Source organism: Sciurus vulgaris, assembly GCF_902686455.1.
Source record: "Sciurus vulgaris genome assembly, chromosome: 6".
In the NCBI taxonomy this organism is placed as follows: Eukaryota; Metazoa; Chordata; class Mammalia; order Rodentia; family Sciuridae; genus Sciurus; species Sciurus vulgaris.
The window spans coordinates 166,788,518-166,811,332 of NC_136466.1; the positions used below are offsets into that span (position 1 = coordinate 166,788,518).

Genomic DNA, 22,815 nt, shown 5'->3' on the forward strand with positions numbered 1-22,815 from the left:
TATTTTCCAATAGTTTAAGAACCAATGTTAATTTTGAAATCTGCACATCTCGATTCCAAGTGGCTGCACTGAATGGACGTACGGCACTTTATTGGTCATTGTGCCACCGATGGACTCCTGGGTTCACTCCAGTATTTTGCCAAATGACAAGCACAGTGCCAACCCCCGGAGCCACACTCCCGTGGCATTTCCCACTTCATGCACTACCCCGTGCTCTGCACGTGGAAAGTCTTCCAAGCAGCACGATGGCCCTGTGAGGTGAGCATTGCTCTCCTACCTCCACCTTCCAAGTGAGGAGGCAGAGGCAGGAGCTGCCTGCCAGATATCTGCAAATATGGAACTGACTTCCAGCTCTACAGCAGGCGGGAGACTGGGCCCCGCGGCCCCTGCTCTAACGACTGGACTCCCGTCTCCAGCACGTGCTCCCTGGGCATGTGGTCACTCCCACCCACAGGCTCGTTGTTGTATACTGTTCCACTGAATTCCAGAGGAGCACGTTCACTGTGCCACTTCCCATGGCTGAAACCTGCTCCGCTCTCTTCCCCACTGCTAGAAAGGAATTCTGCTGAGACTGGCATTGAAAAGCATCTTGGCGCATGGAAAGATTTTGATGGAATACACATTTTTCATGTGAGAAAATGGTGCTTAATAATAAGCAACAGGGAAAAGTTAGAAGGGAAAGGACTGGGGTTGGAGGGGCAGGCATCTTGCATTTGCTGCACAGGGTAGGGCAGTCACAGTGAGGCTGACAGAGACCACCCTCATGACACGCCCTTCCTGCCGCTGTCTCTCCTCCTTGAGGCTGGTCTTTTGTGCTCTGCATTTCTCAGAGTGAGGAGGACTAACCTGCTGAGGCATGAGCCTTGCCGACCGTGGCGCTCTGAGGAGGCCTAACCAAGGTCGCTGGAGAAATCCATGACGCCACCTCTCCTGATCCAGCCAGGCTGGCTCTTGCCAAGGCCTGCTGGATTGGAATCTTGGGGTATGTGGATTTTGCTTCCCCAGACAACTAGGTGCCCTGGGCTGCCACCAGAGACAAAAACAATAGTGATTTTGCAGATCTCCCCCTCTTGGTAGCTGCAGTATGAAAGCCTGGTTTTGCATGCTTACATTTGGGTGGAGGACACACTTTGGCACTGAGTGGGATGTAGAGATGGCACCTGACCTTAGAAACCGAGATTCAAATATTGGATCAGCATTTCTAACTGGGTTCTCTCCCAGTCCAGTTCTAAGGGTGGGATGATCCTGTGCTGTTATGGTGTGAGGATGTTATGGATGTGAGGTGTCCCTCAAAAGCTCACGTGTGAGACAGTGCAGCCAAGTTTGGAGGAGAAATGATTGGGCTATAGTCTTAATCTAATCAGCAGATTAATCCCTCATGGGATTAACTGAGTGGTAACTGGAGGCAGGTGGGATGTGGCTGGAGGAGGTGGGTCATTGGGGACATGGCTATGGGGTATATATTTTGTATCTGGAGAGTGGGGTCTCTCTCTGCTTCCTGATCACCATGTGAGCTGCTTCCCTCTGCCACCCTCTTCCTCCATGATGTCCTGCCTCACCTGGAGCCTGAGGAATGGAGCTACTGTCTATGGACTGAGACCTCTGAAACCATGAGCCCACAAGTCAACTTTCCCTCCCCTACACAGCCGTGCTGGTCGGGCCCTTTAATCACAGCAGCAACAAAGCTGACTAAGACATGTGCCCTGGAACTCAGTCGAAGTGCACAGACTCACCGTTGTCATGGGAGTGGCAGAGGGGGACAGAACTAGAGATGAAGACATCTGTCACTCCCCCACCTTGGACCCAGACCCCTCACCTTGCTCCAACTGCACTGATTAATTTCTGATTGCTGACTCGTTACTGGTATTTTTTAGGCAAAGTTTCCTCTTTTCCATGGAAAGTCAGCCTTGGAAGCAGTTCAAATACGGTGGCATCGAATTTTACAGTTACAAAAGGGGAGAAATACATCCCCCTTTGCTTCTGTGAAATACTCAGTATGACTCACTTTGGTTTAGGGACCTGGAGCCCAAGTGATTTATTCCAGTTGTGTCACTCAGGAGTCAGCTCTAGACACTGGCCTGTGATCTGGCCCCTCATCCTCTAGCTTTTCCTCTGGCAGCTTGGGCAGCAGTTTTGGGGGTGGGGAGAGCCCAAGGTGATTTGCTGGCCGCAAGGCCATCTATATGCAGTGCGGAATGTGCCTGCTTTGTGGTTCTTACTAACACCTGGCATTACAGCATGGCACGCTGCAGAGAGTGCCAAGAGTGAAGCCAGCTCTTCTTTGCACTTTCAGTTTTTAATGACATTGTTCTTCAGAGTTCCTGTGAACTGCCGTTTGAAAGCACCAGGTGCTGAGGTCAAGCAGGAAAGCCACATGATGGGAGAGGACCAGGGTCTGGGGAAGGGAAGACTCACAGGCCAGGGGCAACACTGAGCTTCCTTAGGAGTCTATGGGCTACTGTGTGGGCTGAGCACACAGATGCTGCTGGTCACTCAGTAATCAGCGTGCAGCAGCACTCAACAGACCGGCTGAGGGAGGGCACTCAGCTGCTCATGTTAATTTGTGAAGTATTAAGACAGTTGTCTTGCATGTAGCACATGTGACCGACAAAAGGGTCCTGTCCCCAGCTGTACTGCAGGATAGGGTCACATACGTTGGACCATAAAGAAGATTATTTCTGCAACAGATTTTTTCAAAAAGTTCAATGGTCTGGATGTAGGGCCAATGTGTTCCCAAGGTTCTTGCATTAAAAGCCTGGTCCTCTGGGTGGTGATGGTAGGTGGTGGGACCTTTAAGAGGTGGGGCTTAGTGCCAGGTAATGAGGTGGTAATTGGGTGCTGCCTTTGGAAGGCTTTGCTGCCTGTCAGAGTGGGTCCCATGAGAGAGTGTGTTACCAAAGAGCAAGGCTAGTCCTTTCATCTCTCTGGTTCCCTTCCTTCTGTCTGCCATGTAAACTCACTCTCATACTCCCACCGAGACGCCAACGGCCGTGTTGTAATGGGGCCCTCACCATGGCTGACTGGATGGGGGCTCCCTGATTTTCTACTTCCAACCTCCTGAATTGTGAGCTAAGCAAATCTCTGTGGTTTATAAAGTACCCAGCTTCAGACATTTTGTTACAGCAACATGAAAAGGGTTAGTGCAGAGGAGTCATATAGAAGTTTCAGGACAGTCTTTCCCATTGCCCAGGATCTGCTTCACCATGCATTCAGTAGAGCTCTGATAAAAGTTCACTGTGCACAGAAGTGAGGAAGTGTATTAAAACAGCATGCTTGAATGCTGACAGCTAACAGCACATGCAGAGAAGAGAATCGCATTTGCTGAAGAGATGTAAACTATTTCCAGGTTTTTAAATTCAGGCTACTTGTGTGGCAAAGGAAAAGCCTAGTGATAAATATCTACACTCGCCCCCCGCCGCCCAGTTGGAATCTGTATGCAAAAGAAAGTTAAAAACCATACAGATGGAGCTTGCCACAAGAGCTACTTTTATATGGACTTTTGGAAGCAGCAAAATGTGTTGCCAAGAAAATCATGAAATTGTCAAAGAAGCTTTTATAAATCATGGGTGGCTGCAAGCATCTCCGCCTGCATTCAAGGCAGCTGTGTGCTAACTGGGTGGCTTAAAACACATTTTTTTAAATAAGTTGTAAACGGCAAGTGATCATGAAGCATGCTAAAAAATCAACTTAAAATTTGTTAAGAACTTTTTAGAAATCAGGAAGTCTTTTCTTCAATGAAGTGAAAGTTATTATTTATGTTAAAGTTGTTGTTTTCTTCCCCCTAAGATAGGAAGACAATCAAAAGCTATAACTATTTCAGAACCTAGGACATATCTGGTGTTCTTGGAGGGTGTGACATGGAATGCAGCCCTGCACTTCAACAATTCTGACGCACACTTTTAAAGCACATTCTCCCATCTCTGAAATCTAGAGGAATGTTATAGTCAGTAGCAGGTGCGAGACCCACTGGCCACAGTCTATGGAATTGGCAGAGTCGTTTCCAATTGATCACTTGCATATTGCAGTGGATATAGATATTGCGGTGGATATAGATGTTGCAGTGGATACCTCTGGACGGCTTGTGGCTATACATTCTGTGCTGTGCAGGATGGACCTTGTTTGGACAGCAGGGGGCTGTGCAGATCAATCAGTTCACACTGCACTTGCTAAACCGTGTGCCTGCAGCTTGGGTCTAACCAGAGAGGTTGGTTTTTTTCCTGATTTACACAAAAGCGCTTCGGGGGCGCAGTGCCTCACAGCCCGTCCATCTGCAGTCCAGCCCTGCCCTGCTGAAGGTGCATGTGCATTTGCTCTACCCCAGCATCGCAGGGCAGCAGTGTTCCCATGAGTCTGTTCCTCATTCCTGGACTCCCCCACAGCTGAAGCCCTGTCTTTCTGCGCCACCTACCCACTCGCAGCTTGAAGTCATTGAAGGAGTGCTTGTTGATGGCGTCCAGCTTGGCCACCAGGGCAAACGCAAACTCCACCATGGTGCCTATGTGCAGATACTGCCGCTCTGGCTCCTGGAAGAGAGCAGACAGGTGCAAATGTGAGTCAGAACTCAGCAAAACGGAAGCTACTCCCACATATGCCCAACCTGCAACGGAAGGCAACACTGACCAGTTATAAGACAAGTTATAAGGACCAGGTCTCGTCTCGAGGAAGCATTGTGTCTGAATCCACGGTTGTGGGCAATAGGAGACAAAGCCTCTACAATACAGGCACCGTCAGGCAAAAGCAGCCTGGTGGGCTAAGGTGTGCTGGCTTACAAGCCAGGCCCACTCAGGATGAAGGCCACCATGCCCAGTGACAGCTCTTCCCCCTGCAGTAGGCCCCCTGGCTCTGGGAATGCATTCCTGCTGGTGTCTTGTAAGAGAAGAGGACACAGGCACACACAGAGGGACAACCCATGAGAACACAAGAAGAAGTGCCACCTACAAGCTGAGGAGAGAGGCCTCGGGAGGAACCAGCCCTGCCCCTGCCTGGGTTTCAGATTTCCAGCCTGCAGACTGAGACGTAAACTGCTATTGTTTCCGCATCCTGTCTGTGAGACTTGCTTAGGCAGCCCTTGCACACTAGTGTAGGGGGTGACAATTTCCTATCTACTCATCTCTGAGAGTCTCATCGTTCCATGGGGATGAGAGAATAATGGAGCTGAAGCAGAGGAGAACCCAAAGTGGGAAATTCTAGGTATATTATATTTACTATTAATTTACACTTATTCCTGTTGCTAATTTATAACACCCATTATATTTATATTTATTTCTGGAACTCATCTTTTACTAATTTCTGTATTTAGTTATACTTTAAAAATGATTCTCTATTGTTTCATGTGAATGATTCAGACGATGGAGTAAATCTAGACGTTCTGAAGGTTCCTGCTCTCCCGATGTTTAATGACAATGCACCAAAATAGTTCAGACAGCAGACTCTTCCAGAAGGACCCATCAGCTGCTCTGCCTTCCCAGCTGAGGTGAAGTGCCCAGCTCCCTGTGCCCCTGTGGCCTGGGTAGGGACATCTGTTTATTTCAGCACTGACTTCAGAGCTTGGGAAGTCTGTTGTGCTCGCGGTGAGCAACCCAGGGAAGGGCCTGCTGCATTTGTCTCAGCCTTCATACAGAACCATCCCGGACTGAGGAGAAGCACCTGTACATGTTAACTGAGCAACCGCCCTTGGGATGCAGAGGGACAACCAAGAGCAAATGGCTGGGATGTGGCCGGCACAGAGCTGGCCGGAGCTGGAAAGCGACTATGTTCCTTTGGGGAGCGCACGCCCAGGAAGGACCACGAGGGAGCACTCTCCGTGGAGGGTGATGACAGACCCACTCGGAGGCTTCGTGGGGGTGGCGGGGAAGGAGATGGAGGTAGTGGACGCGAGCCAGGCATTCGAAACGGCAGGGACGGGGAGAAACCACGGCAGCACTGATGGCCTGACCGGGGGTCACGCCCTGATCTGCAGTGACTCCGCCAGAACAGGAGGTCCTGCCCCGCGGCCGGCTCCTCCCGCCTCCTCTGGGGACAGCTGGGCTGGGCAGGTCTCTGCTCTCGGCCACCACGCTCCAGAGCAAGCTGAGCCCCGGCTGCAAGATGAGTGGCGGCCTCTAGCTGTGAAACCCAAAGTATCTCTTGACCCTGACCCATGTCCCTGGGGGCGGGAGGGATTGCTCCCAGGTGAGAACTCAGCACTAAATAACAGAAACCTAAGCGGACCAGAGGAAGTAAGCTTCTCATCAAAAGGAGGATTTCTTCACTTCCTCAGCAAGATCATATCCTCTAGAAAAACACAAACTAAAGAGCACTTTTGCTGTGAATTCTCAGCATCGAATCATGAGAGGAAAACAATGAAATCATTGGAACCACTAAGCGACAGTCGGCTGACCCTGGTGGCGGAGCAGCGTCATTCCTTGGAACAGGAGGCTTGCTATTGGGACTCGTGGGGAACACTTGCTATTGGGGCCTGTGCAGTGACTTGGAAAGCGTTTTTCCCCTTAGCAGGAAGATCAGGCTGCTGAATCGACAGGCAGGAGCGCGTGGGGGACAGACTGCAGCTGTCCACTCGGGAGGACGGGTGGCCAGGGAAATGGCTTATTTTTTACCAAACCAAGGCTCAGCAGACACGCTCTGCTCTCCAATAAGTCACCGCTCCATTTTCATGCAGCAGGTTTAGACCTCAGGTTTTAAGTGAACTCCGTAACAAGAAGGGATTGAGCTTGGAGAGTGGGGTATAAATCCAACATCAATAACTCATAGGCTTAGGAAACCCTAGGAAAAAAATATGTTTGGTCTCTGGAAGAACTCAATTCATTTTGAAAGGTCCTTCTAACTGAGCTCTTGATAAATATTTGAAGGAAGGATGAACCCACTATTTCTCACATGACCCAAATAACTTCTGCTAGATATCTCCGGGTACGGAGCTGACTTCCAGCCACACTGCAAGATGACCGAATGGTCACTGACATCACCCGAAGCCAAGTGACTACTTGGTAACAGCTGAGGTGACCTCCTCAGCTCAAATTAACATGACCCTCCTCCCTTCTTCCTTCTGTGCACGGGTGCCTGCTGTGTGCCCAGTTCTGCACTCCCTGGTGGGCGACAACTGGTAAGCACATTCCCACTTGCTTGATTTTGCAGGGAACTTGGCTGTTACCTAAGGAGCACTTTGCTCTTCTGCTTGGGGCTCCCAGAAGACCTGATCAGGCCTCTGTGTTCTCTGGGGAGCTGTCGGCCCTCCAGGTGAGCAGGAAGAACGGCTTGCTGGGATGCTCTGCTCACCCAAGGAAGGGGTTCAGTGAATATTGCCTGAGCCCAGCAAAACCGGACTCAGCCCCTGGTTCTGCAATCATTAGCTGTGTGACTATGGTTGAGTCACTCAGTTTCTCTGGAATTCAGCTTCCTCACTAGTAAGTGGGACAATAACTCTCTATCCCATTGGGTTTTGCTTCAGATGAAGAGAACTGACACAAGTCATTCTTTCAGCCTATATCCCTAGGACTTTGGATCACCCAACTCTCTTTGTGACAGAAAGAGCATCCCTCTGCTCAATGTGAAAAGCATCTTAGAGGAAGAGCTCAATAGGTGTGTTAGCTTTCCATCACTATGACAAAATACCCGAGAGAAACAATTAAAAGGAGAAAAGGTTTGTTTGGAACCACGATTTCAGAGGTTTCAGTCCATGGTCTTTTGGCCCCATAGCTTTGGTCCTGAAACACATGTCACTTCATAGCAGCCAGGAAGTGGGAGATGAGAAATGGCTGGGTCCCCATATCCCCCTCAGGGGCATGTCCCCAGTGACCTCACCTCTACCCACTAGGCCCCATCTGCTAACAGTCCCACTACCTCCCAGCAGCACTGTGAGCTGGGACCACACCTTTAGTATGTGGGTTTGGGGGGACACTGGCTCGGCCCCCTCCTCTTTCACACTCAGACACCCCGTGCTGATGGGGACTTCGACAGTGACCTCGGGTCTGACACTTCCAGTGTTTCTGAGAGTCCAGGATGTACAGTGAAGGTGAATGGCTCGTTTCCTCTCAGCTGCCTTTTGACAGCACACATGTAAAAAGATTTCTCTCTACTGACGACACGTCACGAAAGCTTGGTGTCTGTACAAAAATATGCAGCTTTGAACACCGGTTCCATTCCCACAGGGGCCGATGCGACTCTCCATTCTTACCAGCAAAGGGACCGGGCTCCCAGTTACTTTGAATGAGCCCTTCTGCTCCTGGGAACCTGGCAGTGGCAGGTCCTGGGGCAAAAGGAAGGGCCACTGAGGTGGGGACGCTCCCTCCTTCTCTCACTGACGAAGCCCACCAGGAACACCTGGCCAGCAGGTGTGTTCACGGAACCACGAGAGCAGGTCAGGACGCAAGTCTGCCCTCCACGTGGTCGGTCCTTCCCTGCTTGACACACCCCTGATTCTTCTGAACACAGCGCTCAGTTCTGAGAGGTAATGTCATTCCTCAGTCACGGTGTCTTTATGCTTAAGACTGGAAGTCACCATTTCATTTAGAAAATGTAAATAAGGGGCAGCTAAAGCAGTCCGCAGCTCTGTCCTGACTGGGCACCCGTAGGTCCTACGCATTTATTCTCTGAGTGGATAAGTAGGTAGCTCCTACACGTAGGAAATGCACAGGTGATTACAAATGAAAGCCAAATTTCAAAGGGCTGCTACACTGATAATTTTCGTATTTAAGAAAATGTCATTAATTCTTGGGAAGTCATATATTTTTGCAATATCCTTTGTTGTGAAAAGATTTGGCTAAGCAATAAACAAAGTATTCTGTTTTAAACTAGAGAAACAAGCTCTTAAGCTTCTTTCAGGTAAGTTAAAAAAGATGAAAGTGACATTCATTTCTTATAAAATAACTAATATCAGCATTGACATTTTTGAGCAGGTACCCCAATCAAGGGTAACAAACTTTCCTTTCAGAAAGCTGCCAATGCCTGTCAGGTCTACCTTCTGATGAGAAGCTGTGGTCACAAATAGCTAGTTTTGAGAGGAGATTTCCTGCATGGATACCGTAACTACATACAGTTTTCATTTATGTAAAAAAGCCTTACCGCTCTTCTGCTGGAGAGGGCAGTGGTATCGATCTGCAAAACAGAGCACAACCCCCATCTCCTCACTGCCATGAGCATTTTATGGTTGCAGTTTTCACGTTGAATGCCACCTTCCCGACAGCCTTATGAACGGGGTCTCACTTCACGCGGAAGGAACACGTTCACCTGGTGACCCTGGCTGAGCAGTGAGCATGCTCCTTTGAAAGCTGTGCTCTTTCCCCTCCACCTGAAAACCCTCCCTGGTGTCAGAGGCGCCTGGTTGGAGTCACCGGCAGTTCAGGCCGAGGGAGGCAAGTTGCACTTGTGGTTAACGAGGGCACAGGGTGGTGTTCCAGGCGAGTGGTTTGCTAAGGCGGGGCTGGAAGGACTCAGTGAGGACACCTGGGTGCAGGTACGACCGTGGCAGGTGGGGGTTGCTGGCAAAGGGGCCGGTGATAAGAGGAGGAGGGGGGCAATGTCAGGGACCACCATGTGGAGAGACAGACGGGAGCCCTGGCCGCTGCGGGCCCAGGTCTGCAGCCCTGGGCAAGTGAGCGGAGCACTCTGCGCCTCTGCTTCTCCTTGTGTGAAATGGCAGGTTTCACTTCCTGCCTCCTAGGCTTGTCATAAAGGGCCAGGAGGCATTCGGTAAGCCTTCAACAATGGCTGGGGGAAAGCAGAGGGAGGGCTCGGTTGGAAGGAGCAGGTTTGGAAAGAGAGTGAAGGAAGCGACATGGTGCCAGGGACCTGCACACACCCAGCCCTCGGCTGTGGAACACGCTTGTGGCGCGGCTATGCAATGACCCTTCCTCCGGCGGCTTTGGGACACCAGGTGGCAAAGCACCTGCTCTAACTTGCAGGGTGACTATGAAACACACAACTGCGTGCATGTGCACACACGTACATTTCCAAGTCAGCTGAAGATGAGTTGCTTGAGGACATACAGGGAAGGGGGATTTGGTCCCAGGAGGCCAGGGGTGAACAGCTCCCCAGGGTGGGTGCAGGAGACGTTCTGGGAAGGTCAAGGAGCCTTGATCTGCTGATGGGCAAGATCTGGAAAGGCTTCTCAGTGGGCTGGCACATCCTCAGTGTGTGTCAATCACTAGGGGGAAGCTGGAGGAAATGGCAAGCTCAGGTCACCCTCAGAAACAGCAGGCTTCGGGGTGACCATGAAATGGCTCATCACGTCATGGCAGGTGGTGCTGGGCAGGCCTGGGTGCACCGGTGGCAAGGACGCAGGCAGAACTGGAGCTGTTCTGTAGGAAAGCACGAGTCCGTGGGGCTGGTGCCTAGGCTGCAGGGGGCGGGCGGCAGGAGGGCGGGGCTGGAGGCGAGGGACCAGGCTTGTCGGGAAGCTGGGGGACAAGAGGCAGGCGGGGTAAACTGAGAAATCTGGGTGTCCACAGGAAGCAGCAAGTGATATCCCAGGGAGGCCCCATGGTGGCCCCTTGGTCAGCACAGTGGGGGCCACAGAAGCAGAGGGGTACAGAAGGCCTCAGGTGAGACACCCGAAGGAGAGGAGAGCGTTGGGAGAGAACGTTACCATGTCCCACAGAGAGGGCACACAGGGGAGAGGCTGAGGGAAGCTGAGGAAGGAGGGGATTTCTGGGCAACGGGGTGGGGGGAGCATCTGTATCACAGGCCACAGACAGGACTTGCAGGATGAGTGCTTGGAGGATGCGATCACATTTGGGTTTTGTCCTTTGGAAATTTTTTTTTTTTTTTTTTTTTTTTGCGGTGCTGGGGATTGAACCCAGGGCCTTGCGCTTGCGAGGCAAGCACTCTACCGACTGAGCTATCTCCCCAGCCCTGGAAATGGTTTTGATCAAGAGTGGAATTTCCACCTGGTACAGTGGTTCACACCTGTAAACCCAGTGGCTCAAGCTGCTGAGGCAGGAGGACTGCGAGTTCAAAGCCAGCCTCAGCAATTTAGTGAGGCCCTAAAACAACTCAGCAAGACCCAGTCTCTAAATAAATATGAAAAAGGGCTGGAGATGGGGCTCACTGGTTAAGCACCACTGGGTTCAATCCCTGGTACCAAAAATAAATAAATACAGTGGAATTTCTGACTCTGGCAATGTTGAAGCAGGACTATGGGGTGGGAATTAGGAGAAAAGTAGAGGAAAAGAATAAAAATAATGGCCATGGCATGTCAGTGAACAGAGCATGACTGTGGCACAGAAGAGAGAAGCCTGAGACTCGTCCTGAGGATCCTGGAGGCCAGGGTCTGGAGGAAGCAGTGGGGTGCGCAGCAGGAGGACATGGCAGACAGGAGGAGGTGAGGATGGGCCGCCTCCACGCCGGATGTGAGGCGTCTTCCTGTGAATCGTGAAGACCCCACCAAGGGGCACAGCCAGGCTGTAGAGCTGGCCCTCAAGGGAGGCGGTCCAGAGCAGGGGTGGGGTGAAGTGCCCTCCGCAGCAGATGGGCCGAGGCAGTCCTGCCCGATCAGGGCAAGGCAAGCCCTGCGCCCCTCAGGTGGAGATGGGCAGCAGGCAGACGTGGATGGGAGCATGAAGTTCAGGGGTGATTCTGCAGACCTGTGGGCCCTGCATATGCTTCCTTGTAAAAGTGATTTCATAAAAGGGACCAAGGAGGAAGGAACGGAGGGGAAGGGAAAGTATGGGGACTGAATTAGAAGCCAAAGATATTCCATGCACTTATAATTATATCAAAATGACCTTAATGTTATGAACCAAAAAAAATGTAGAAAAAGTCTGATTAAAAAAAAAAAAATCAATTTACCCAAGATCATTCTGGCCCTACTGTCTTAAGTCAAAAGGTGGATGTTACATGCCTCCACAAACAACCGGCTGTCCTCTGGGATGCTGCCCCAGGGCCACGGAATTCATGTCCCCAGACTCTTCCCTGTCCGTAGGAATGCCTTACCCTGTTAAGAGGACCTCTGTGTCCTTCACAGAGACCAAAGATTCCAAGACCCAGGACGGCAGGATAACTAAAAGAAGACCCACTGACCATGAAATCTTAAAAAAAATAAAGGCAAGTTCCAATTAGAACCAGTCAATGTGGGTCAAGATGAATGAGGGTTGCCTCTGGAATTTCAGATTATCATTTTGAACTTATTATATATAATAGGACAATCCCAACACGCCCTCCTCCCCATGGGAACCTGTGGGCAAAATCATGAGCAGTAGGGACTTTAAAAATTTGATGCAATTCTACTGTCAGTCAAAAGTTGGGGGTTGGCACCTGGATGAGACTTTCTAGAAACTTCCCTAACATCCCCAATAAAGGGGGGCACATCATTGCTCTCTCCTCTTAGAGATGGCCTGCTCTCCCTCCCTCTTGAGAGTTCTTTCTTTCCTAATAAACTTTGCTCTATTTTAACTACATTTCATATCTTGTCTGAAACTTTTCTTCTGCAGAAACACAATGCCACTTCTGGATTTCCAGGACCACTGCTAGTAATAGCTTTTGACTTTCGGGGGTATCAGAGCTCAGCGATCTTAACAAATAATGTTGTAATGCAGTATTTTAGAAGTCAAAATCAATGCAGAAAAATTCAGGATGAACTGAAATAACAAAGTTTTAAAGAAAGTGCCGTAGAATGAATTGTATCTCCTCCCCACCTTGGGCTCCCCAGCACCAGAGTAGTGAGCACATAGAAGTGCCTCTTCTGTGGTTGGCTGCCACCAAATGACCATGCTGACTGGACAGACGGGACCTGACAGTGCTGTGCGGGGCATCTTGGAGTCCGAGGCAAAAAGCAAACTGCCTGTCCCTGCATCATGGTCTCATGTTATTTGTTAATGGTTAAATTTTTCTAGGACTTTAAAAGCATTTAAAAAATATGTTTGCTTCCATTAAAGTCAGGAAAGTAAAACGATAATTAGTTCTCTTAGTAAGGGATTTAAAATTCAAACAATGTTACATTTAAAAACCTGTGTTTTACATTTTCCTCTATAAATTTTCAGTACTTTAAACATTAAAAATATATACCACCCCACCCAGGATGCGCTACTTTTCTTCTGCCTCGGGCTCCACGCTGGCTTGGGAGGAGCTAATCTGTATTGCTTGGTTCCTTTGCTTCTTCCACTCAGTGCTGAAGCGATGCCTGCCCATTAAAGGTAACACTGAAGACCACCACTTGAGGAAGAGGACAAATGGAATACATACTGTCCCATTCACTCGGAAAAACAGGACAGTTGCAACCTGAGTCAGACCCTCCACCTCCTGTCCTTTGCCCAGGCCTGTTGGGAGGAACATCAGGACCTGTCTGCTGCTGGAGGGTGGCTCTGCTATAGCACCTGGCCTCTGGCTCCTTCCATGTGAGGTGGGCGCAGGTGGAGGGGATGAGAATGTGGGGCTCAGCGCTCCTCTCTTTGGAATCCACCTGCCTCAGACAGATGGGTTCTGGTAAGATCTGCAACTCTGTGCTGCACCAGCAGAGGGCAGCCTGCACAGGAAACCTGCGCTGGGAGTCAGGAAGGGGGTCCACTGTCCTGAGGGGAAACCGGGGCTTGCTTATGGACCCCTTGTCTACATGCAAATCCAACTTGAAGAATATCTCCTCAGGATTCCCAGTGGAGTGCAGATACCTAATTTTGCCCAAATCATCTTTCAACCAAATTCTCATGTGACCAACTTGGGTTTTGACTGCACTGCTGAAATAAAAGGACCAGGAGACATCTTTACTAAGTGTCCTTTAGATAAATAGTTTTCATCTTCCACTGTATTGCATATTTATCTGTTCTCATCAGTGGCTGATTGGCTTTTCTTTGTTCATTAGCCCGAGTCCTGAGGACAGACTCTCAGACCCTATGAAGCCTCCATAATTCTTTTTTCCATAAGACCATGCACACTGCACTTAGGCTGTACACTCAGTGGTCTCTGGGTCTGTGTGGCTCCAGGATGACCTGTGCACAGAGCTGAGGGTGGCATGCACAGGTGGTGGTGGACACATCTGTACCTGAGCGTGCTCCTGGCTGGGCACTGCGCTCAGACCTGTGGCCGCCATGTACGTGCTTCCGATGGTCTTGATCTTTTCAACACCGCTGAATTTTGGCTTGGACAGCAGCTGCAAACAATAACAGTCATTGAGTTGCTTAGCTAGGTACTCATCTGAAGCCAAGCCCTTCTCAAATTCTAGTGCACAGCAAAGCAAATGACTGTCACCACCTTGACCTGGGGCTCTGCTGGGGGAAATTGCTTTACGCATTTCCACAAGAGCATGGTCTTGGGAGAAATAGAGTGCAGGGGTTTGCTACCAATGAATGTGGATGATCGTTGCTAGAGAAGGAGCCAGGGAAAAATATGACGCAAGTGATAACGGCCCCGAATGTCCTGACTCGATGTTTGAAATGTATCAACATGAAATTATGATTCAGTGAGTGAAGTCTTCCCTGCAGGGTCAGGATGATTTGTGAACTAACAGTCAGTGCTAAGGACTGGACTTTGGCCTCTGAGCCACTGAGGTGGAGAGAATAAAAGTCCAGAAAGGCTCCTCCATCAGCCCTAATGTTGCTGGTCTGAGCATTGGTTGCCAGCTTCCCATTTGACTCCTTCCCATTCCATGACTTTAAGGCTTGCAATGGGGTGACTGAAAGTTAAAAGCCAAACAGAAGCTATAGGGAAGAGGAAGGATGGGTGGAAACTCTGGAAGGTTCTGTATCTGCTCCAGAGGGTAGGGCGCAAATTAAAGGCACCAAATGAAGACCAGATGCCCTTTCTTGTCCCCTCCTCAGTACTCCTGAGAAGGTTTCCTTAGGATTACATGTCCAAGAATGTAAGCCAGTTGAGCAAGTCCCTGAATCACATATCCAGGTACCCACTGTCACTTGCTATCAGCACAGGCTATATTCCTGAGGGGCAGTCGAAGCAAGCTTACTACCTCTTTTTACTAGACACCAGGGATAATGGTAGAAATCTTTGGTTGTCACAACTTCCCCATGAATATCTAGGGAACCTCATATTGAGAATAGCAGTAGGAGAAAACATGCAGGACCCCAAAAAATTTAGAACTAGGTTCCTCTGATAATGCACCAATAAAAAATGTGGAAAGAAAAACAAAAGAACCAGATGGGTTTGAAAACCATTGTGTTACATAATCTCATCTCCATATTTCAAAATTCCATGACTGGAGTTGAGCAGATGCTCATGGATATCACTGTTCCTCTGGTTTGCAGGGTAACGATAATGTAGCTGCAATACCCTTAGAATCAGAGGCGGGTTTGTCCTTCCCAGAAAATAGAACACATTATTCTTTACATAGACAAGATACTGAAAGTTGAAAAATGACACCTCTTTCAAATTCTAAAATGTATACTTTGTCCTTTCTAAAGTATGATGTATTATCCTACCCACAATTGCTTTGTCAATATTAAAGTCTGTCATTCGTACATAGCTCAAGTTGATGTCTGACAAAGACCTTGAAGTGTGCACAGACATGCCAATAATCTACTATAAAAAATAGACGCATTATATTTTAACATATAAGAGGATGGGAAAGTATTTTCCCTGAAGGTCAAGACTTTCTGAAAATCTACTATTGTCCTGGATACAGATTTTGGTAGCTGATCCTAGCAGTCATCATTAGCTTCGAAAATAAAATGTTTCTGTCTCTCCCAAATCAGTACCTAAACACAGCACACGGTTTCAACACCAACCCCCATAAATGAAGCCAAGGACATGTTTTAGGGTGTGTTACTACACTGAGTTTACTTAAAGGCACTGTGATCTTGAAATGGGGGACTGGGCCTTGCCGGGCCCTTGAAGGGTAACTCTCAGTACCTACATCATCAAAGTCTGCGATGATCTCGTTCAGGAGCCGAAGGCATTCCAAGCCCTCCTTGTTCACGTCTGACTCTGTATAGAATTCTTTGAAATCCGGAATGGAGGCAAACATGACGCAGACACAGTCATATGACTGGTGGTACAACTCCTGCGCAGGAGAAGAAGAAGAGCTGAGCACCAGGGAACTGTCACAAAGATCCCAGAGGTCAGTGCTGGCTTACGTTCAGATCTATGAAGAAATCACCCAGCGCACTACTCCCCATGACCCACCCAGCCCCTGGCCCACTCTAACAGGGCCCCCATAGAGGAGAAGTTTCTAATGAGCAGAGGCAGAGGCAGATCCCACTCCACTACCAGCTAGCAGCAGGTATCCCCAGTCAGAGCTCCGGCGTCTCTACCTCGCCCATCACAAGCAGCCATGGAGTCAGGCCTAGGAGAGTGGCCTTCAGAAAACTGAAGGGAAACAAAGTCATTTCCCAGATGACTATGCTGTCCTCACATAACTAGTTTAGTTCTTTGAATGGGAGTTTTTAAAATTGTTCCTCTTTATTGTCTCCTGAGAAGAGCAAGCAGTTTCTCCACACTAGAAGGAACCAGTGCAGCTCAGTCCACTCTTTCCTATTGTGTTACCCTTGTGATTCTAAAAGAGAGAGTTGCACCGCTCTTCAACCAGAGGAAGGAGTAGAATTGCAACATCTTATAAACGCAACTTCAAGGTGTTTCCTTAATTTGCCAACACACACTGATACCTTCAGACTCAAGGAGGGTTTCAGAAAGGAAGAGCTGTCCAGTGGGCCTGAGCTCCCACTGAGTGAAGGACCTGCCTCCCACTGACAGAGGCCCACAAGGGCATGGGCAGGACAGCCAGGCATCACAGGGCTCAGGGTCATAGCACAGCACCGGAAGCTCTCGTTCTGCCCAGAATATTCTGAGGGTTCTGTGAAGCAAGATGGTGGACCTTGGAGTGGAGAGAACCAGGTGGGGAGCTGAGTTTCTTGTGTGTGCCAGTGGGTGAGGGAGCCCACACACTGTGGATATGACTGCTGACTCAGCTAAGGGACAAGCAGATGAATCCCTGGGCAGGGAGTGAGCACTTAAATAGTACCACGGCTTTGAGATTGGTGGCCTCTCAGGGGGACCATCTTTCCCATGAGGTCTCCTAGCGAACGCACCAGGGCCGTGGCAACCCGGCTGAAGAGCAGCCTCAGGGGAAAGTGAAGCTTCTGTCCAGGTCCCGTTCTCAGGGCCAACCAGCCTGTGAGGGCCTCCCAGGTGCCTCAGACCTGTGCACACTGTGAGGACAACGGGGCCACGGTTCTCCTTTCTGTCCACACTCTGTATGGTCCAGCTGGTTCCTCGTGCAGACCTGTATTTTTTCCTCTGCAATGTCATTTTGTGAAGCTTCATTTCCTTGGAAGACAACCCAAGGCACGTGTGATTGCCACTGGTTCCATAATGTTGATCACAGCCAGGGAGTCAGGGCAACCCCAGGGGCCTGTTTTTGTTTGAAATGTCCATTTTATAAAAGTAGAGTAAACTTCACTAAGTCCAGCTCTTAACTAAAGGGGTATATTTAGCAAGCCAGGACACATTTTCTGAACCTTGCATTTCACCACTGTCAGTTGATATTGTCCAGAGCGACCCTCAGAGGGATGAGATGACAAGCACAAGCACAGTAAGAGCCAGCGCTTACTGAGAGCCCCCATGTGACTGAATGGTGCCTCTCTGATCGCTCTGTATGCACCAACTTGCCTGGGACCACAATCCCATGAGGCTTATGCTTATTCTCCACCCACAAATAGGAAAACCCAGGGACAGAGAGGGTGTATTACAGCCCCGAGGCTGACCGTGGGCTGTCCCTCACACTTAAACTTTATCCTGAGTCTCCCAGACGACCATGGCTATGCTACCTGGATTTGGGGGTAGCATGGGGTCCCATCACTTGCAATTCTGGCCCTTTATCTTTATATTTTCCCCTTGAGTTCTGAAGGTGTCTGAGAGTAGAAAACATGAAATGCAGGACTGAGCTGATTGGCAGTTTGGATCTGACATGTTGTCTCATTCCATAGCTCTTAACAGGAATGCATGGGAGGACCACTGAAGGATCTTAGGGTTAGGGTCCAAGAAGGCAGACACATTGGCCTTCCATGGTCCCACTGAACCTCATCCCCTGGGGGTGACCCCTTGGGATCAGGGATTCCATAGGACTGTAAGTGTCTGAAAGCAAGGGAACTTTTATGCTGTTTGATTCTCAGGAGCCAACAAAACTTGCAGGGCGTGGAGCCCCCTCTGAACTCACAGAGCCTCCCTCAGGTCTCTGAATGAGGCCTGGAGCTAGAGAGGGCCATGTGCTGATGGTAGATGACCTGAGCGCCTCACACAGCCAGAAGATCTGGGGGATGGGCTAGGGCAGGTGAGCAACTCTTTAGGAGGGTCTGGAATGGGTGACCCTTGTAAACGAAAAGCTATCAGAAGGTATTACTGAGCTCTGGAATTCAAGTGAGCTTTGATGTCATTTCACTGTTGGAGGGAAGGCCTGAGATAATTGTAGTTAGGCTTTCCTGCTGAGGCTTCCAGCAAACTATGTTTTTAGTATGTAGCCAAGGTCATGAACACCCTGATTCAACTTATGTACTCAAGGTCATAAACATTTGCTGGTAAGCATGTGCCCATTTATGTAACCTACTAGCATTGGGCCTTCCTTGTCTGGCCTGCATATAAAATAGGCCTAAGGAAAGATGCAGGTGGGCTAGCTGGGGGCTGCTGCCACCTCTGAACAAAGCATGCCTACTATCCCAACTGTGCCTCACATCTTATTTCACCTGCCATATCCCCAGTCTTTTTCCCAGGGGTGAGCCTCCACCTGACAACATTCACACACAAGGAATCCACGGAACAGCTCAGCAATCGGTCACCACAAAGCAGGCATTTCTATGCCCATTGCCCCTGCAGTTTATTGAATGTGGCTAGTTCTTCTCCTACCCAGGAGGAGAACCTGGGAAAGTCCCTTGTTATTCTGGGTAACACAAGGCCCTCTCACTGATACTTAAGAACTAGTCCAATGAGCAGTCAAAACTGGACCTGGGTTGGTGAGCGGCATTTGCCCTTCCTCAGGCTGGGCCTGCCACAGGATGGGAAGGGTTGTGCTTTCCTTCTATTCTCTCTCTACCTGGTTCTTCCACTCCCCTAGCTTGCTAACCATAACCAGGCTTAACAAGCCCTTCAGGGTGGTAATCAGGGAAGAAAGATGTAACAGAGGCTGGGCTAAGCTCAGCTCTAGAGTGCTTGCTTGCCCTGGGTTCAATCCCCTGGCTTTCCTCCTGGTGCTTCATGGGTTGTTGATAGCTCCCTGCTGCTTTCCCCATTGCTGGATGCCACACAGTCTCCCATGATGGAGGTCAAGCCTGCTCCTCCTACTTGTCACCTCTCCCTCTGCCCTGGACCTTGATCTATTTTTCTCGTTCTCTGCTGAGGTCTGTCCACCCCTCCAGTCAGCTTATAAAACAGGATCTGAGAGACCCCATGCCAATTCTCTCCCTTCTTTGGTTCTTGAGCAACATTCAGTACCTTGGCCTCTCAAATCCTGGCAGCCCAGTTGCAGCCCCAATCATAGCTCCCAATTCTGTGGGCCAGACCTGTAATTGGCCTCTGCCCCTGGCATTTCCAGGGATCAGTACGCACCCATCTTCAGCATCCTCCAGTTAACAGAGCTTCCTGGGACCACCCAGAGAACCACATCATGGGTACATCCCAGACTGAGTGGTTCTGGCCCATTCTCTAGGTCAGAGGTGAAGGGAGATTATCCACTGTCCCCCTCGGGATGGAACTCACTCCCACTACATTCTGCCCCAAACCCTCTTCCAACTTCTCATCTCCTGGCCACATGTTGAAGGGTCAAGAACTACAGCTGGCTTTTGAGCAGGGTGTGTGTGCATCCTGCACACTGTGTAACACTTCCTTGGGGCACGAAAGCCACTGTCTCTTGGTATCACAGGCTGAAATTCACTTTACATACACGCACACACACCCCTCACTCTTCCCTTGATGGTCTACGGTGACAGGTAGGGAACAACAGGTGTCAGGAGCAGAGGTGAAAGACACCTCCTGGAGATGAGAGTCTGGTTGGAGAGAGAGCAAATATGGAGACAAGAACAACAAACTGCAACCAAGGCTGCTCATACCCAGCCAAGGCGATGTCTGGGGCTTCTCTAGAGGCTGCAGGGAGCCCCGTATGTTCTAGGAAATGTTTGGGACCTCATTAATTCCTGGGTTCCCAGACTTCCCAGTGGTGCAGTGCTCCCCTTACTGATCCGGGCTGCATAACCAGGCCTCCCACACGTGCCCTCTTCCCCGTTGATCTATGTATGGACTACTTGGTGCCTTGTGTCCCTGTCCCTAGATGGTTAGGAAGCACAGCAGCACCTCTTGCAAACCAAGTGCAATCCAGCTGTCCCTCCCATGGATACGGGACACTATCAGGGGTTGCACTGGTGCTCCTGGGAGGGCCCTCGTGGTCATTAGAGAAGGGAGCACTGTTTGCATGTAGGGTGTATCCCCACATGTCTGCAGTGGCATCTTGTTTTGACCAACCTTTGGCCGTCTCTAAAGGAGGCTGTGGGGCTCAAAATCACACATGATCCCCACCACCTGGGTTCAGCAAAAGGTCAATTTGGTGACAAAATGCAGCCTTCTCAAGAAGCGATGAGAACCAGCTCTGATGTATGATCATGGGGCTTCTCAGAAACACTCTTGGCCCATAGAGCACAGGAGAGAGCAGGCCACCTAAAACAGAGCTGGCTCCTGGCACGGCACTTGTTCCCAGGCTGATCAGGGCCCTGTGGGTTGAACCTGGCTGGGACAATGACAGCTGATGGACAAGCTTCAGAGAGATATAAGTACAACAAATGCCCCCCGGGAAAGGAAGAAGAGGAGCCTGCAAAGCTGAGCTCAGCCACACACAGTCAGCTCTGTGACACGCGGCCCCAGCAGAGGCTGAGTGAACAGTGTTTCATTCAAATAAAAGCTTTGTAGAACTGATGGTTACAGCGACTGAATCATTCTCCACTCCCTATTTCTGAAGGGAAACTAATTTCCTTTGTACATATGTGCTGTGGGTAGGAGAATAAAATGGCAGGCTAGAGGGTTCTTTGCTAATGTAGGTGATGACATAAGTCATGCTATTTTTCCTAGGATTGTTCTGGAAAACCGTGGAGTGAAGGCTGCCCAAAGCACCTGCTCCTGACTCAAAGGTGATCATCAACCACGGACCATGCCTTAGAGGGACAAGGACGCTGCCTCCCTGGGGTCCCCGAGAGCCTCGACTTCTGGGTTCTGGTCCGGGAGGCTGTTCAGGTTCAGGGCAGGTATGACACAGGAGTCAGCTGCCCCAGGCTAGTGGGTAAAGGCGCACGACAGCTTATCTCAGGGAGGGAAATAAAACATAACATCATGTCTGCTGGTTCTTCTTTTGTTTGATTGGGCTGATGTTTCCTTTCTTTTTCTTCTTCTCCCCACCCCCTTGCCTCCCCAAAGTCTTGTTTCCCTGCATTATTTCCAAACGACTCACAGGACAGCACCACGAGGAGCTCACTGGAAGTAGGCTGGTGTGGCGGGTGCCCCCAGCTGAAAGGCTGGCACCCATGTACCCCACATTCTCTGCATCTAGAGGCAGTGAACCCTCCACCCCCACCCAGAGGGATCCAGGGAGGCAGACGCTGCCTAAAGTGCTTCGTCTCCAGCGCCAGATACAAAATGATGACATTGAGTTTTGCTCTCCACTTTATTCAGGCCCTGAAAAGGTGGGGGAGGAAGTGTCCCTGAAAGCTTTTGATAAATTCCCCAGAGTCGAGATTCTCGAAGTTTTGCAAGAGCTTGAGGCATTTGTTTAAAAGGTAGCTAAGTCTGAACGTCGATCACGTGCCAGCACAGCTCAAAAAAAACGTACATGAATGATTGCTTCTAAAATTAGCACAATAGCCTCTGAGAGGGCTGGAGCTGAGGCCCCACTGCTAAGGGGTGCTGGGCCTGGGCAGGAGCTCCGCTCCCAGCCACCGGGAAGGGCCCAGCAGTGGAGGGAGGCTCTACCAGACCCAGGAGCTGGCAGTTTTCACAGCCATGGGGGACCCTGAACTTGGAGAAGAGCTCCTTTTGGTGTCCAGCATCGGCCACTCCGCCCTGCCCTGCTAGAGTCTGCCGGAAGTGAAGCCACTCCAGGTATCACAGTCCACCCAGCCAGAGCGTCTGCTTGGGTGTCCTCGGCAGAAAACAGAGCAGGGAGGGCCTGTTTGGTTCTAACATTGTGGAGGGGCAGAACCCGGGGACAGGCAGACTCCTTGAAAGCACAGGCCCCATCCCTGTTTAGCTGGTGAAGGGCCACTCACAGTCAGCCCTGCAGGGTGAGGATTCCCTTGTTAGGTTCTTCTATCTAGGGACAATGTCAAACTAGGTCAGGAAGTCCAATGGCCACAGGATGCCTTCCACGGAAGCAGGGGCAGGAGTCTGCTATGGCTTATGAGCTCAGATGAGTCTGTGTGTAAACTTGTTGTCTGTTTTCAGGAAGAAACAAAGCTGCCTCCCTTACTGAGACCACGAGAGACCTGGTTGGCATCCTCCTTGTTCAGACCCCATGGTGGGCTCCCATTTGCCTTCAGTGCTTTCCCCCGCGGGGCGTAGCTCACACACCTCCCCACATTAGCTGTGTGATATCTGGTGGTGGGACAGCAACACCTGCCCTGGGAGAGGGGTTGAGCAACCCTCCATGCAGGCACCTTAGGGATGTGCGACTGTGTCTGAGGAGGCTTTTAATTGCTTAGTCCTTGGGTCTGACAGTGGCCACTTGAGCAGCTGCCTCCCCCAATATTTACCCTGACCAACAAAAATGAAAAATTAGCAGGAAAATACAAGATGTGGCAGCCAGTGGGAATTCTGCATTAGATTACTAAATACAGAGAACCTGCAACCAGCAAGCTGAGCAGTGAATGAATTCCTTTTGAGTGTCTCTCTGGTGCAACGTCCCTACTTTGGGAA

At 50.1% G+C, this 22,815-nt stretch overlaps 1 protein-coding gene across 3 annotated transcripts in view; it reads right to left on the minus strand.

Annotated features, from left to right (window-relative positions):
• The window catches only part of ADCY2 (adenylate cyclase 2), a 376,288-nt gene that overhangs the window by 7,466 nt on the left and 346,007 nt on the right, over positions 1-22,815 (minus strand). For all 3 annotated transcript variants that reach the window (XM_079144908.1, XM_079144907.1, XM_079144909.1), the window contains 3 exons: positions 15,791-15,937; positions 13,967-14,074; positions 4,409-4,523 (listed from right to left, as the gene is read on the minus strand). In XM_079144908.1, the coding sequence (XP_079001034.1) occupies positions 4,409-4,523; positions 13,967-14,074; positions 15,791-15,937 (370 nt within the window). The remainder of the gene's footprint in view (positions 1-4,408; positions 4,524-13,966; positions 14,075-15,790; positions 15,938-22,815) is intronic.